The 14,146-nt window shown below is 35.9% G+C and overlaps 1 protein-coding gene across 1 annotated transcript in view; it reads left to right on the top strand.

Moving 5' to 3' along the window:
- The window catches only part of TOPAZ1 (testis and ovary specific TOPAZ 1), a 39,005-nt gene that overhangs the window by 13,924 nt on the left and 10,935 nt on the right, over window positions 1-14,146 (top strand). The window contains exons 6-13 of the mRNA XM_074575123.1: window positions 947-1,008; window positions 3,429-3,541; window positions 5,896-5,981; window positions 6,703-6,840; window positions 11,304-11,367; window positions 12,446-12,597; window positions 12,813-12,905; window positions 13,191-13,306. Coding sequence (XP_074431224.1) covers window positions 947-1,008; window positions 3,429-3,541; window positions 5,896-5,981; window positions 6,703-6,840; window positions 11,304-11,367; window positions 12,446-12,597; window positions 12,813-12,905; window positions 13,191-13,306 — 824 coding nt within the window. The remainder of the gene's footprint in view (window positions 1-946; window positions 1,009-3,428; window positions 3,542-5,895; window positions 5,982-6,702; window positions 6,841-11,303; window positions 11,368-12,445; window positions 12,598-12,812; window positions 12,906-13,190; window positions 13,307-14,146) is intronic.

Raw genomic sequence — 14,146 nt, 5'->3', positions numbered from 1 at the left:
TGTTGGCTTTTCTGTGCTGTGTTGGACAACAGTAAATACGTACAGCTAATGTCACCCAAACCGCAAACTTAAGACACAAAATACATGCTACAGCCCTAAAACTATTCCTGTATGTGGTTGGAAAAGTAGCTGTGCCGACCTGGAGAGGGAGTGGAATGGCAGAACGCTTGTTGCAAGTATTCTACCATTTAGGGTGATACTTGGTGTTGGGGGTTTTTTTTGATGGCTTTTCCAACTAATAATGCCGTGAGAAGGACTAAAACTAACCATGGAGAAAACCCTAAAAATATTTGGGGAACTAGTCAAATGAAGTTTGGAAATCCGATGAGAGCATATCCACGTCTCATTCTTTGGCTATTGTGAATTTGTGATACAATGTGAAGTTCAAGTTACTTCATGAATAATGGACAAAACAAAGCCAGGATTCCATGACTTTATTCTACATCAGTCTCTCAGATTCTCACCTGTAAATATGGTAGGTGCTGTCTTTTTTTCTCCATATCTTTGGGGATTTTTTTTACCTATACACCATGTTCTGCAGCTGAGCAACAGTCTTAGATTTCTCCTCAGTACAGCTTTATGTGTTCATTAAACGGTGGAATGTCTTTTGCGGGTTTCTACAAACCTGTTAGGTGCAGTTAAAATAGGGCAGTGGGCCTAAAAATTGCTGGGATTATCAGTGGGAGCAAAGAGAATTGAAGACAATCATGTCACTTTTTTTCCAATTAAAAATCACAATTTTAAAGATCACAGAGTATATTGGCAGTGTGTCTATTTAAAAAGATGGTGTAAGAGTAAACCTACAGTCCAAATTGCAGTTTTTACAGTCAAGACTATATGTCACACCCTCCAACCATCACTAACAGTTTTAAGTCTGTAGTGTAAAGCATAAAAGGCTTAGTAGTGCTTCGCTGTGTCTGAAAGTACGTTTTAAATATCTTCACAGTACAGGTTTGCAGATGGAGTGCCTGCTGTTAAACAAGAAAAAAAGGGTGAAGCTGAAAAAAGGTATATATACTGTGTCCTTCATGTAACCTGTGATGTTCCCCAGTTACTGTACAAATGAAATGTGATGTTTTTACCGAAACACCATCACCATTTTCAATTTTTCTATGTTATTGTGACTATGTGATGAAGAAAATAAATACGTGAAATAATATAATTTCGCTGTGCAAAGTACAAGTATAGTCATAGCCTGACAGGACAATAGAGGTTATTTTGTCCTCTGGCTGGTGACAAAATATATCCACTTTATGCCAGTGTCTCACCTTGGCATCTCAGTGTGGGTATAGCATAAGATACATTTCCAGCCACAACAGCATTTACCAGAACTTAAAAAAAAAAAATAATCCATGAAACTTTAAGCTTTCTTTTCTGCCTCTCAGGACTTTCTAAACCAATGAAAGAATTGAAAGATCTCATTCAAATTCAGGCTGACAAATATTTGAACAGCAGTAGAAAAAGTTGCTTAAAAACATGCCATGTGGAATTAAGCATGTGTTTTACTGTTCTGCTAGCTTCAAGCTGTGCTTACAGTGTTTATTGTACATATGACTTAAAATGTCAAACGAAGAAACTTACTTTCAACATCAGCCCAAAACAGAAGCAGAATAAAACTTAGTAGAAAAAGTATACTTAACTGATGAAATACTTAAGTAATTAGAAGAGAAACAACTGATATTTCAGAGTCATTTTCACAATAATCAAGAAACCTTAGCTGGCATAGAAGAGGGTATTGCTTTTTTCCAGTACTGGTCACAGTTCTGTGACAGACTTGAAGTGTACCAGAATTCTGTTAAATGGAGAATATTGCATCTTTTCATTAATCCACTAGAGAGCTCCAAGCTCCTCCTCCTGGTAAAATACCCATTTAAATTTATCTTCGTAGCATAAATAGTTCTTTATGCTATAGAATAAGTAGATTATGCTGTATAAAATGTTTGTGCAAGCGATACTGCATTACTTCCTTAGTTGAAATGCAGCACACTCTGTGATTAGAGAAGAGGCATTTATTCTTTCATTTGGAGTCAAACTATTTTCTCTAGTTTTACTCAAAAATATTACCATTGCAAAGTTTCATCCAGAAGAAAACAGTTACTGTTCACAGAATCACGGAATTTTTCAGAGTTGGAAGGGACCTCTAGAGATCATCTAGTCCAACTCCCCTGCTAAAGCAGGATTGCCTAGAGTTCTAATTTAGCAAACTCCGCTTCTAGTGATGCTGTTATTTAAAAAAAATAAATTGATTGTAGAGCTATATAGTTTACAGTTCCTGGCAAAACGGTGTGTAGTTTCATGTCTAGATTAAAAAAAAAGCTGAGATTGTTATCCTGAAGGTAAGCTACTATGAAAATCCTGTTGTGCCAGATCTGAGGCTGGCATCACAAGGAAGCATAAAAAAAATTTTACATGGTAACTTGAAAATTCAGAATAACTAGATCTTCAAATTTTTTTTCTCTGGAGACCAATACAATACATTGACTAGAATAAAAATAAATATTCATTTTGAAGAGTGTGGATTTATTAGAGAGAATTTATTCGTCTCTGCCATAGCATTTTTATTTCGAACTGTGTAAAAAGCAGCCTGCAATTTAGGAAAGATTTGAATTATCGTGGCTATGAGAAGTATTAAATAGCTAGAATGTGCCCCTCATAGGGGATAGCAAGTCTCTCGCTGTCTCCAAACAGCAAGCAGGCTGAAGTGCCCTTTGTACTGAACCTAGATTCTTAATTGAAGGGGGGAGGGAAGGAGGAGCTCATGAAAGGGGTTTATTTTTTTCTGTGGCTTTATTTACAAATAAGAAAGAGATCACTAAATATTTTGCTACTGATACTTGTAGCTTATTTTGGAAAACATCATAGTTTAGTAGTTTAATTACCTGCAATGTACATATTTGGAAGTAGTTAAAGGCAGAAGTGTCTTTAATTGGAGTTCCTTTGAAATCACCTAAATCTTCTGCCACGTAGAGTCGCTTACTAGGAAAGAAAACAGTTGGCTCTTCAAATGTAATTTCAAAAGCTTTGTGGATTACTTCTTTGGCAGATATTACATAAAAGACTACTGAAAAGTAGATACTTCTTCAGAGGTGACAGAAATCATCTCAGTCTTCCTGTCAGCATAGTGGAACAAAAATAGAAGTGGTTCATGGCTGCTTTTTCTACTTATTTATTGAATTTCATATAGTTACACTTTAGAACAGAATAATCTCAGCTAAAATCATAATCACATTGGAACAGGCAATGAGAGTAACGAAAGTAAAGTTTTTGGGACTACTAGCTATTTAAACTTACAGCAAGTTTTTAAGTGTTGTATAAGTTGTTAAAAAAATTCTTTTATACACTTAATCCTCCTTTTTAGGTGTTTAGTGTATGGGAGAGGCACCTGTTTAATTTGTTTAAACAACTTTTTGTTTTTTGATACTCAACAGTGACTCTAAATACAAAGATCTCGTGAACTGTGAATTGCTACCACGATTGCCATTGCATGCCCCAAAAGTAAATGTCCTTAGTGAAACTACAGTGACGAAACCCCGGACAAATGGTATCGTATGCTGTATTGGTGAACCCTTCAGAATTTATTTTTATGTGTGTTTTATTTACACAAAATCATAAGGAATTTCTTCAGTTCCTGAGGGCATTGGCTGGTATTTGTTTTAGTTTGCATACACAGAAGCAAAAATGCAAGCTCTCATATGATAGGTTAGCGAGGTTGATTGGGTTGGATTTTTTATCAGAATCCTATTAGGTAGGGTCAAATAGCAATCATTCTAGCTTGGTATGTATGGTTTTCAGATTCTTTAATGGTACAGCAATGTCTGCATTCTTAGTATTTTGACGGATAGTGTTTGAGACATGTTATTGGCAAGTAACTTTTTTTTCTTTATTTGTGGTCAGAGAACATACATGACTGCAGATTTGCTTGTTATCTGTTGGCAAAACTTGGCTAAGGGATTTTCCCACCTTGCCAAAGGTCAGAACTTGTTCTTTATGCCAGTTCACATGTTTGTGAGGCATTCACTAGACTGGATCAAGGAAATGATCTAGATTTAATAAGCAGCACTTCATTTTGACCTGGTATATTTCACACCTGGGACAGGTACTTCTTAAGTGTCTCTGCCACCAGAGAAATCATAATGTAATGGAACTGTGGTCAAAGTTTCCTTCTCTTTTTTTCCGTACATAACAACTTCGACATTTAGCTGTACATAAATGCATTGTTTTATTTGGCATACAAGATAGAGAGAACCAGAAATCATAGAATCATAGAATCATTTAGGTTGGAAAAGACCCTTGGGATCATCAAGTCCAACCATCAACTCCACTCTACAAAGTTCTCCCTTACACCATATCCCTTAACACCGCATCTAAATGAGTCTTAAACACATTCAGGGATGGTGACTCCACCACCTCCCTGGGCAGCCTATTCCAGTGTCTGACCACTCTTTTCTGTGAAGAATTTTTTCCTAATGTCCAGCCTAAACCTACCCTGCTGCAGCTTGAAGCCATTCCCTCTTGTTCTATCGCTAATTACCTGTGAGAAGAGACCAGCACCAACCTCTCTACAATGTCCTTTCAAGTAGTTGTAGAGAGTGATGAGGTCTCCCCTCGGCCTCCTCTTCCTCAAACTAAACAGTCCCAGCTCCTTCAACCGCTCCTCATAAGATTTATTCTCCAGGCCCTTCACCAGCTTCGTTGCCCTCCTCTGCACTCGCTCCAGCACCTCGATATCTCTCTCGTATTGAGGTGCCCAGAACTGGACACAGTACTCAAGGTGTGGCCTCACCAGTGCCGAGTACAGGGGGACAATCACCTCCCTCCTTCTGCTGGTCACACTATTTCTAATACAAGCCAGGATGCCATTGGCTTTCTTGGCCACCTGGACACGCTGCTGGCTCATGTTCAGCTGCTTGTCCATTAGAACCCCCAGGTCCTTTTCTGCCAGGCAGCTCTCCAGCCACACTTCCCCAAGCCTGGAGCGATGCATGGGGTTGTTGTGGCCCAAGTGCAGGACCTGACACTTGGCCTTGTTGAAGCTCATACGGTTAGCATTGGCCCATTGGTCCAATCTATCCAAGTCTCTCTGTAGAGCCTCCCTATCCTCATGCAGATCAACACTCCCGCTTAGCTTCCTGTCATCTGCAGACTTGCTGATGATACAAATCGATTACTTTTGGATAGACAGTGCATTACAACAGCTGTTTTGGGAATTAGTGTTTTTAGAATTACTGGTTAATATGGATGTTAATAAACATGGATCTCCTGAATTGAGAACAGTGGCAGAGGTTTTTACTTAGTTTCAAATTATATTGCCGGTCTTTATGGAGTAGAAAATTTGAACTTTTATGTTCCACTATTCATTTTTCAGAGGAAGAAATCTGTTACCAATAATAATTAAAGTTCTAAAACCAAGTTTCATGGTTAAGAAACCAGTAACTGACATTGGGCTTTAGCTTGATAATGCACTGCTTAAAACATACGGTATGAAAGGTTTTATATATTAATTCTGGAAAAATAGTTTAAATTTGTGGCTAGTGATGTGGGAATGCAGAGATTGCTGATAAAGTCGGGGGGGGCCTCCTTTTAAAATTAAAAGTTTGGGTTATTTTTATTACATTTCTTTTCTTGTCTCTGTAAGTTAGATTAGAAACCTTGGATAAAGTAATGAAGTTTTTGATTTAAACGTGCTTACTCTTGAAGTTTGTGTAAAGTCTCAGTCTTAAGATAATTAAGAAAGCTGTAACTTAAATTACTGGCTTTAGATTGTATTAATCAAATTTTCATTAATCATTGCTGTGACTTGAAGGAACTATAAAGGAAAATAAGATAAACGAGAATGATTTCAGTATGATTCGTTTTATTACATGAACCATTTATTGCCCTCATTCTAATTTTTAGATTACAGATTTTCAGTAAAAAGTTCTTTACTGCCATTACAAAATCACGGAGATTTTGAGCCATGGAAGATGGAAAAAAATGCAATTGTGAGTTGTTAAATCCTTAATGATCACTGATCCTTTGGCGCTAATTTTGTTATGGTTATTCAAACAATTCTCCATATATATAGTCAGAAATTATCAATCTATGTATGTTTACATTTCTACTCCTATGAAGATATTACCACTGAATAAATACAATTTCTGAAAACAAAATCAGTAATGAGGGGACAGCTGTTCAATGGAGCTTTGTTGATTTCTATTTCCAGCTTAAGCAAAATCAAATGATGCTTTTTGCTTTATTGTTTTTGTAAAACTGAAAAGCAGACAAGGTTTCACATATTTAAGACAGACTGCATTATCCATTATGCTGGGGACTAAAAAAGGGCAAAGGAAATTGACGCCCCAGAATTCTCAGAGTGTTAACCCAGAACCATGCAGGAATTTGTCACCTTTCTTCCTCTTCTCTACTCATTGTCTGGCTCATTTATCAGTTCTCGCATTCTCTCTGTCCGTGGTCTTCAAGACAGATTTTTGTTGTGTTAGACATTAACACGACATGACAAGGGATTGATCTGGTCTGCTTTGAAATGCTGCAAATATAGTATAGAGATGAGCGTTGTTTCAAAGGTTGAACTGTAGATCATGTAATTTTTGCTTATGTTTATAATTTGTGGGTATTTTGAAATTCACAAAAAAAGAGCATGTTTGCTTTCAAAAAATACTCTGTTAGGGTTTTTGTGTTTGTTTTTATTTTGTTTTGTTTTAGGCTTCTCATTCAGTCCAACGGATCCTCGAGACGATTGAATTGCCCCGTAAATATTGCAGATTTTATTTCATGACTTTGCGTGGGTGTGAAAGAGCAAAATGTTGGTTTTGGCATGTTCCTGAACAGGGAGATGAAAAGGTAAAGAGATTTATTGATGAAAGGAACAGATTGTAAACATGAACGCTTTTTAAATACAAAATGACCTCTCCTTTGTTCATTTATATATGGAAAGAGAATAAATTTCAGAGACTGATGGATCAAAAAAATGTCCAGAAATTCTTCCTCTCAAGGTCTTTTAAAATTCTTTTCTTAAAAAATGGTAGAATTTTGAACTAGTAGACTTTTTAAGAAAACAGACATCAGCAAAAGAGCAAGAATCAGGCTGCATAGAGTAGTAGTAGAATGGGGAGATTCTGACATTTCTATCCCAAGCAGCAGAGACCTGTAAGCAAACACAGACTTTGTATGTATTCTTAAATCAAAAGCCATCTATGGTGTATTACTTTCTGCAAGTTTTATGCAACAGGGGCATGTTTGGTTAAAGATGCTGTAATCTCCTTAAATGGAGTGACAATTCTCGTAATATTTGCAAGAAAAAATACATTTCCAGTGGTGGACGAAACAGATGTGTTTTCAAACCATTTAACACAGAAACTATGAGTCTGTAATACTTCTAAAAACTGTGCAAGGCAAGATAATTGTGCTGTCATGTAATACGATTTTTGGAATTGGCTGTATGAAACCAAGACTTATGTGGTTCTTTAAATCACTTGGAAGTAAAAAAAAACAAAAACAAAAAACATTAAAACAACCAACCAAAGACAAATGCCTAAACTTGTCCTCATCAGGTCTTACAAGGTTTATTTCTTATCTACCATCTTATTGGTATGAGCACAATTTTATCATTGGTGTCACTAAGTAAGAAATTACAGAATCAAAATGTGAAAAATAACCTATGGTGAACCTGTTAGATGTAAATACTATTAAAAAAAAAAGGTAGCATCTAAAGGAGCTCATCCATCTCCTTGATATTTTGAATATACTGTGTCCAAACTTTTAAAATACATCAGTGTAATTGGGTTTTATTTTTCTTAATGTTTTCTCTTGTCCTTTTTATGTCTCAAAAAGAGCTGTGGGTTTTTTTCTAATGCTTTGTAACCCCTTTGAAAATCTGTATGACACCTTAAAAATACTAAGATTATTTGAGAGTAATTTTGCATGGGACGTTTTCCCTTTTCCTTAATTGTGAAATATCTTTGGCAGGCTATAATGAGTATCAGTAATTTTCAGCTAGTTTGTATGAATTAACATGGTTTGTAGTGCTTCATTATATAGAGACAAATTAAAGAATTAAATTATTTGCCTAAAACTATTAAAAATCCATTCCATTTGATTTTACTTGTGGTGCAGCACTCCAGCACACTTACTGTTCTGCCCATCAAACCTAGCCTAGCTTTCGTGGTAGTCTGGAAGTATACTTTGAGTTTTGTTTGTTTGTGTATTTATTTATTTTTTTAGAACTCTCCATTTAAAAATTATAATAGACCAAGCACCTCATGGTGGCACCAAAGTACATAAATGGAAGACAGGTAAAGCAGCAACAAAGTCATGTTGTCAAATATAGGGGAAATAAATCCCTTTAGGAACTGTTACGCAGACTGGTGGTGGTCCACTTGCTTAGTACTATGTTTTCGGTGATGATGGTTAGCCGAATTTTTGAAGATAAATGCTTTTCCCCGTAATGGATATTCCTTCCTTTTCATTAAGTAACTGGCTGATGCTTTAAGGCATAACTTACTAGGATTTAACACTCTCCACGGTTTGTGGTTCATCACAGAACACAGAATTGATTTAATTCATAAAAACATCATATGTTTTGAAAATCACAATACTCTTGAGCTCAGCAAGTTCTACAAGTTACTGGGTTTTATTTCTTTTAAAAAGATGCCTTTAATTTCAAACAGTGAAATCTCTTTTGTATTAGGCAAAGTAAACAAAACAATTAAAGACTGTGTTATAAATACTCCCTAAAGTTTTTGAAGGGGGAAGGATCTTAACAATGTGTCTCAGTATCTGATGGAGGGGGGAGGCGTAAAGAAGATGAAGGAGGACTCTTCTCAGTGGTGCCCGGTGAAAGGACAAGAGACAGTGGGCATAAATTGAAATTACAGGACATTCAGTTTGGCTTGAATGACACTTCAGACTGTAGCACAGATAATAAATTGCACAGTTAGATAAGTGCTTTGAAAACATGTCTTTATGCAAACTGTATTTCTCTCTCTGATTTTATTTTAGCCTTGTGCACCTTACTCATTAAGTTTTTTGTACTTGTATCCACTAAAGAAGCGTTTACTTTTTGTGACTTCTTCCACTCTTTTTTTTTTCCTTGATCTTATGAACCTCTAACTGGAAACAAACAAAATATAAAATAGGAAGATTTCTGTCTTCATTAATGTTGTCTTGCAACTTCAGGGCCTTGGGTGTATGCTTTTGTTGAGTTTTTTTTAGGTTTTGTGGTTTTTTTAATCTGGCTTCCTAAAGAAATGAGACTTGAAGTTGCAGCGTCCTTGCACTGTCTTTAGCCACCTTTAAATAATTTTTGAACCTGTTGGTCAGTTTCAGCCACATTTAAGATGGATGGCCATGGGATTCATAAACATTCAAGGATGACCCATGGTTCATAAACAGACTCTTGTAAAAAGGGTCCTGGTTTTGATCTCACTGAGCGAAGGGCTGCAGCATGGGGTCTTCCCCCTTATTAAACATCAGAGTGCACGCTAACTGGGAGATGCTGAAGGATTTTATAAATTCTGGTGTTTGTTCTTCTGATTTAAGCACTTCTATATTACTGTAGTAGAACTGTGTTTTACTGGGCATTTGGTTGCTTGTATAAAATACTCATTGTTACATGTGTTTTTTTTAATTGTGTTAAATGAGTTGTGGAATCAACTGATAGGTGACAAAATAGTCTGATCTCTACAACCTTTTGAAAATGGGAATTGTCTCTTTCATGTACCTTCATTCAAAATCTATTCTGGTTAACTCAAAATTTAGAGATTCTCACACTTTTACATGGTCTGTAGGTTCAGTTACACGTTTTAAAATTGAAACAACTAAATCAACTGAAGCCTCCTAGAAGCTTAAATGAGTAACACATTTAGTTTCCTTTATGAATGTAATGTAACGTGTCCCATGGTTAAATACTACTACAACTGGATTTTCCGAGCAATTTCACTAATACTTGGAACAGTCAGAGCTCCAGATGCAATCTTGGCTTTTTTTGGGAGTCAGTCCAAAGAAGGAGGAAAACAGATTCCAACAGAAAACAAACTAATTTACATACTGTAAGCATGTGCTAAAGTTTGTTTTGGAAATGCCCTCAGCCACCTGGGATTGTAGATTTGGATTAAATGAGTTAACCCATTGCCAAGTGACACTGCATATAAATGATCAAAGATGCAGCATGATTTTCTGAAAAGTCTATCATAGACTATCATATCAACAACATTATGACACTGTTTCAAAATAAAACCAATAAGCTTTATTTTTATTCATCAAACTTACATGTACAATTTTTGTGTTCTTTGATCTGAACAGGTTAGTGGTTTAAAAAAAAGGAAGAGGTCTTGGCCAGAAGCCAGTATCTTCTCCTTTGATTGATTCATTTGCTGTGTAACAAAATCCATGAGTGTATCCTGTTTAATTTTGAAGTTGCATGTAAAAATAAACCCAACTCAATTATGTAATAACATGACTACTAATTTAGGGCGTTTTCTGTCTCTTGATTTTTTTTCATTATTTCACAAAATAGTATTAAATATGACCCATTTACATTGTGTGCAGAAAGACTGTAAATGTTCCATAAGTGACAAAGGGTATCTGAAAGGGGTGGGTGGTTTTTTTCCTAACTTAGAATTCTAAGATTTAATCTCAGTAGTCTTTATTTCTTCATCTGCAGAGATGGAGCAAAGTGTGTAAGTATCACAAAGTTGACGGCTTAAGATGTTAAGATAAGAATGTTCCAACACCAAATAACGTATTAAAATACCTAGGTATCGATTATTTTTTTTTTAACCAAGTGGGTCTGGGGTGAAATGGTTCGTTACATTGAGTTAGTTCTGAATTTTTTCTTCTATGTCATTATAAGTAATTCTTTGTGACAATCAGTGTTACCAACTTCATTTCTAGATTATTTTTTGACTTCTTAGTTGGTACATTCATGTAATTTTTATCGTCTTTTCACTTTCACCTTTTTGTTTCCCTTTTTCTGTTTGTTTACAGTCTGCCACTTTTACACTAGTTCTGAAGTAACGGTATTTTCAAATTCTTTTTTTCATTTGCTATGAGTATATGCACACATATGTGTGCAGTTGTGGCCCCAGCAGCTCCTTTACCAAACATTTCATCTACATTAATTTTCTGCTGTCCTAATGATAGCGCCTTTGCCTAGAGAGCCAGCTACCTTCTTATACCATTTATCAGTATGTATGGGTTAAATACAAGCAATGTAAAGCTTGTTTCCTTATGTTTTTGCGTAGTTCTTTTGTTTGGCATAAACTGAGGTAACATTTTATTATGGATTTTTTTTCCTCTTTTTCTAGATTTGCATGGCAATACTTAGGACATATATTAGTATCAAAGAATCAGGCCTTCTAAAACGTGCAGGTATGATATAGTAATAGCTTTTGATGTATCTTTGACACTTAGCTTATTTAAAGCAAATTAAATAGGCTGTCAGGAGAGAAATGGGTGCTACTTGAACAGTGAATAGGAAGTTCTGATTTCGAAGGAATACATCTAGTCCATGTGTTTTCATGTTCCAGTTTCCCAGTAAGGCTAGGTATTTAGATACACAGTTATCTCAGGAGGTTGTTATAAATCCTACTTCCACGGAAAATGAACTTAGCCTGAATGGAACTAGACTTGAGAGTAGAAATGACTAACTGGGACAGGGGGGAGGTTTAACAGAACCAAAATTTTTTAGGGCACTTTTGAACACCCTGGCCAAACATCACAAATCCAAGAACATTAGAATTAAGATCTTGAAATGAAGTGCTGTTACAGCACCCAGACAGCTGTAGTTTAGTCCTTTCACATTACCATGTATGCAGACAATTATGATTAACACATTTTAGGGACTGTAGTTGATTCGCATCCATCTGAGCTTTTATGTTCAGTCAGAAAGAGCTCTGGACAGTCATTCCTTTTGTACCTGTCCTGAGCAGTCTGAAGTTTTTGAAAGCTTATTAGAGTGTAGCACAATGTGAGCGTGGGATCCAGTTGCACCATGTGTAGTAATGTTCCCATGCTGAAATACTGAGCATTGTATTGCAGATACAGTACGTGTCTGCCAAGGCTGGCACTGCAACAGATTGCAAGACAATCCACCATCATATTGCTGCATTACACTTTGTAGAGCTTCGTGTCTGGAAAGGCCTTGATGCGCTTACCAAATCTAACATGGTTTTGTTGATTTTTCTTGGGCTGCACCAAGTCAGCTAAACTTTCTTGAAACCTATAGGGCTTATGGTGTTCAGCTCAGAGACATGAGTCAGTCTGGATCTAGTAAGGTTAACACTGTATTCAAACTGGATCCTTTTACCCATTTTTCTCCATATCCCTGTCCCATAATATCCTGGATAATTAAGAGTTGTTACGCTGCATTTAAAATTTAAGGAAATAACTTGTCTAACTAGTTAGCATCAGTTACCCCAAAGTGAAATTAATATAATTGCTTTTTCAGTCCAAATATTTGTGAAATATTACAGAGAAGTTACTCCTGGTGTGGATTTTGCTTCTCAAGTGCTGAATGATCTTCTCATTTCTTTGCTCGAGAACTGTTTGTTGCAGGAAGTATTTCAGATATTGAATGTAACTGTACAAATCAATACACTGGTAGGTGACCTTGTAATATTTTTTTAAATCTTTGATCCATGGTTTCTTAGTTTTTTGAATGCTATGCCATTTGTAGTAATAAATTTGGTTTTACTCTGTTACTCAAATCTTGGGGGGGAAAAAAGGAGCAAATCAAAAGCTCCTATTGTAAAAACTCTTAAGCTTTCTAATTGAATAGAGTTGCAAAACTGATTGTGCTTTTCTGTCTAAATTAGCCAGCTGTAGATGTTCTTCTGAAAGTTTTTGAGCATGTGGCTTCTTTGAATAGAAGAGATGCTGTGCCTACGTTAATCAGTACCTTTTGTAAGGTATGAGTTTGATTGTACTACTGCTTACTTGTTGGAATTTCTGAAATTCCTTACCTGTTTTAAAACTCAAACATATCACTTTAATATTATTTCAGTAGTATTTTTTAAAAGTTTTATTGTGACTAGCTGAATTTGTGGTACGGGTTTCCGCTTATCCCTTGTTTTTTGACTGAGATTCCCTGTGACATGTTTTTCCCACTGTCATTTGCCACTTGCCTCTGGAAATACGTAAGTGATCACAATTTTTTGTATGCTTACTTGTCTTCCCCCTGTTTGATATTACAGCTCACTGATGCTGGTTTGTTCCTTGAGTTTGAACATTTTGACTGTATTATTAAGTTCCTTCACCAATTGCAAGTTTCCAGTCAGGAAATAAATACTGTTTTGAACGTAAAATCCAGGTATGTCTTTAAGGAGCTATTTTGTAATTATACCTATACAGTTCCTGCTTCAGGTTCCATTTCTATGAATTTATGTAAAAACTTTAAAAGGCAATTAGAAAATGCAAATTTAGTGTTTTGGATGAAAATACTATCATATCATGCGTAGTCGTATTTTAAAGTACTGTCAGTCAAAAGTACTGTGCTTCAAAGATCAAGGATTGTTAAGTTAAAACTTAGATTCTGACAGCAGTTATTTTTAGTTTTTTATATAGTGATCATCATTGTACAATCTGTTCCCAGCTGTGCCACAAGTTTATATAACTATAATCAAATTAGAAACACCATGGTTTAATGTATCATTTAGTCCTGCATAAGCAAACAGTACTTGCAATAAACAACCTTTCTAGGCAATAAGAGGATTAGTTATAATGTGAAGTAGTTTTCTAGTTTCATTTACTGTGCAACTGCGTAAATCCTTGTGCTAACACAACTGGGGAGGAGGCTCATTTTCTACGTACTGATGGATTATGCTGGGCAAAATGTGAAATCACAGCCCAGATCTGGTCCAAAACTGTTGATGTCTCTCCATCATTTGCACAAGACTGTGATCCTTTTTTTTTTTTTGTATCATCTGCATCATACGTGCACACACAAGTTGAGAAACTAAATTTGTGATTCATAAAGCAACCTTTGATTCTTAGAGGAAATCAAATACGCAGCATCTACTATGTGAAAACAAGCCATCGCTGTTTCAAGTGAAAGCACTGTAGAAATTATTTGCTGCTTTTCATACTTTTCCCATAGAGGACCTTTCAGCCACGGATCTCGGTGTTTTTCCAGTGCAACTTAACACACGTG

This window comes from Larus michahellis, chromosome 2, assembly GCF_964199755.1.
Source record: "Larus michahellis chromosome 2, bLarMic1.1, whole genome shotgun sequence".
In the NCBI taxonomy this organism is placed as follows: domain Eukaryota; kingdom Metazoa; phylum Chordata; class Aves; order Charadriiformes; family Laridae; genus Larus; species Larus michahellis.
Note: the sequence above shows the minus strand (reverse complement) of the source record. Positions and strands in the feature narration are given on the sequence as shown.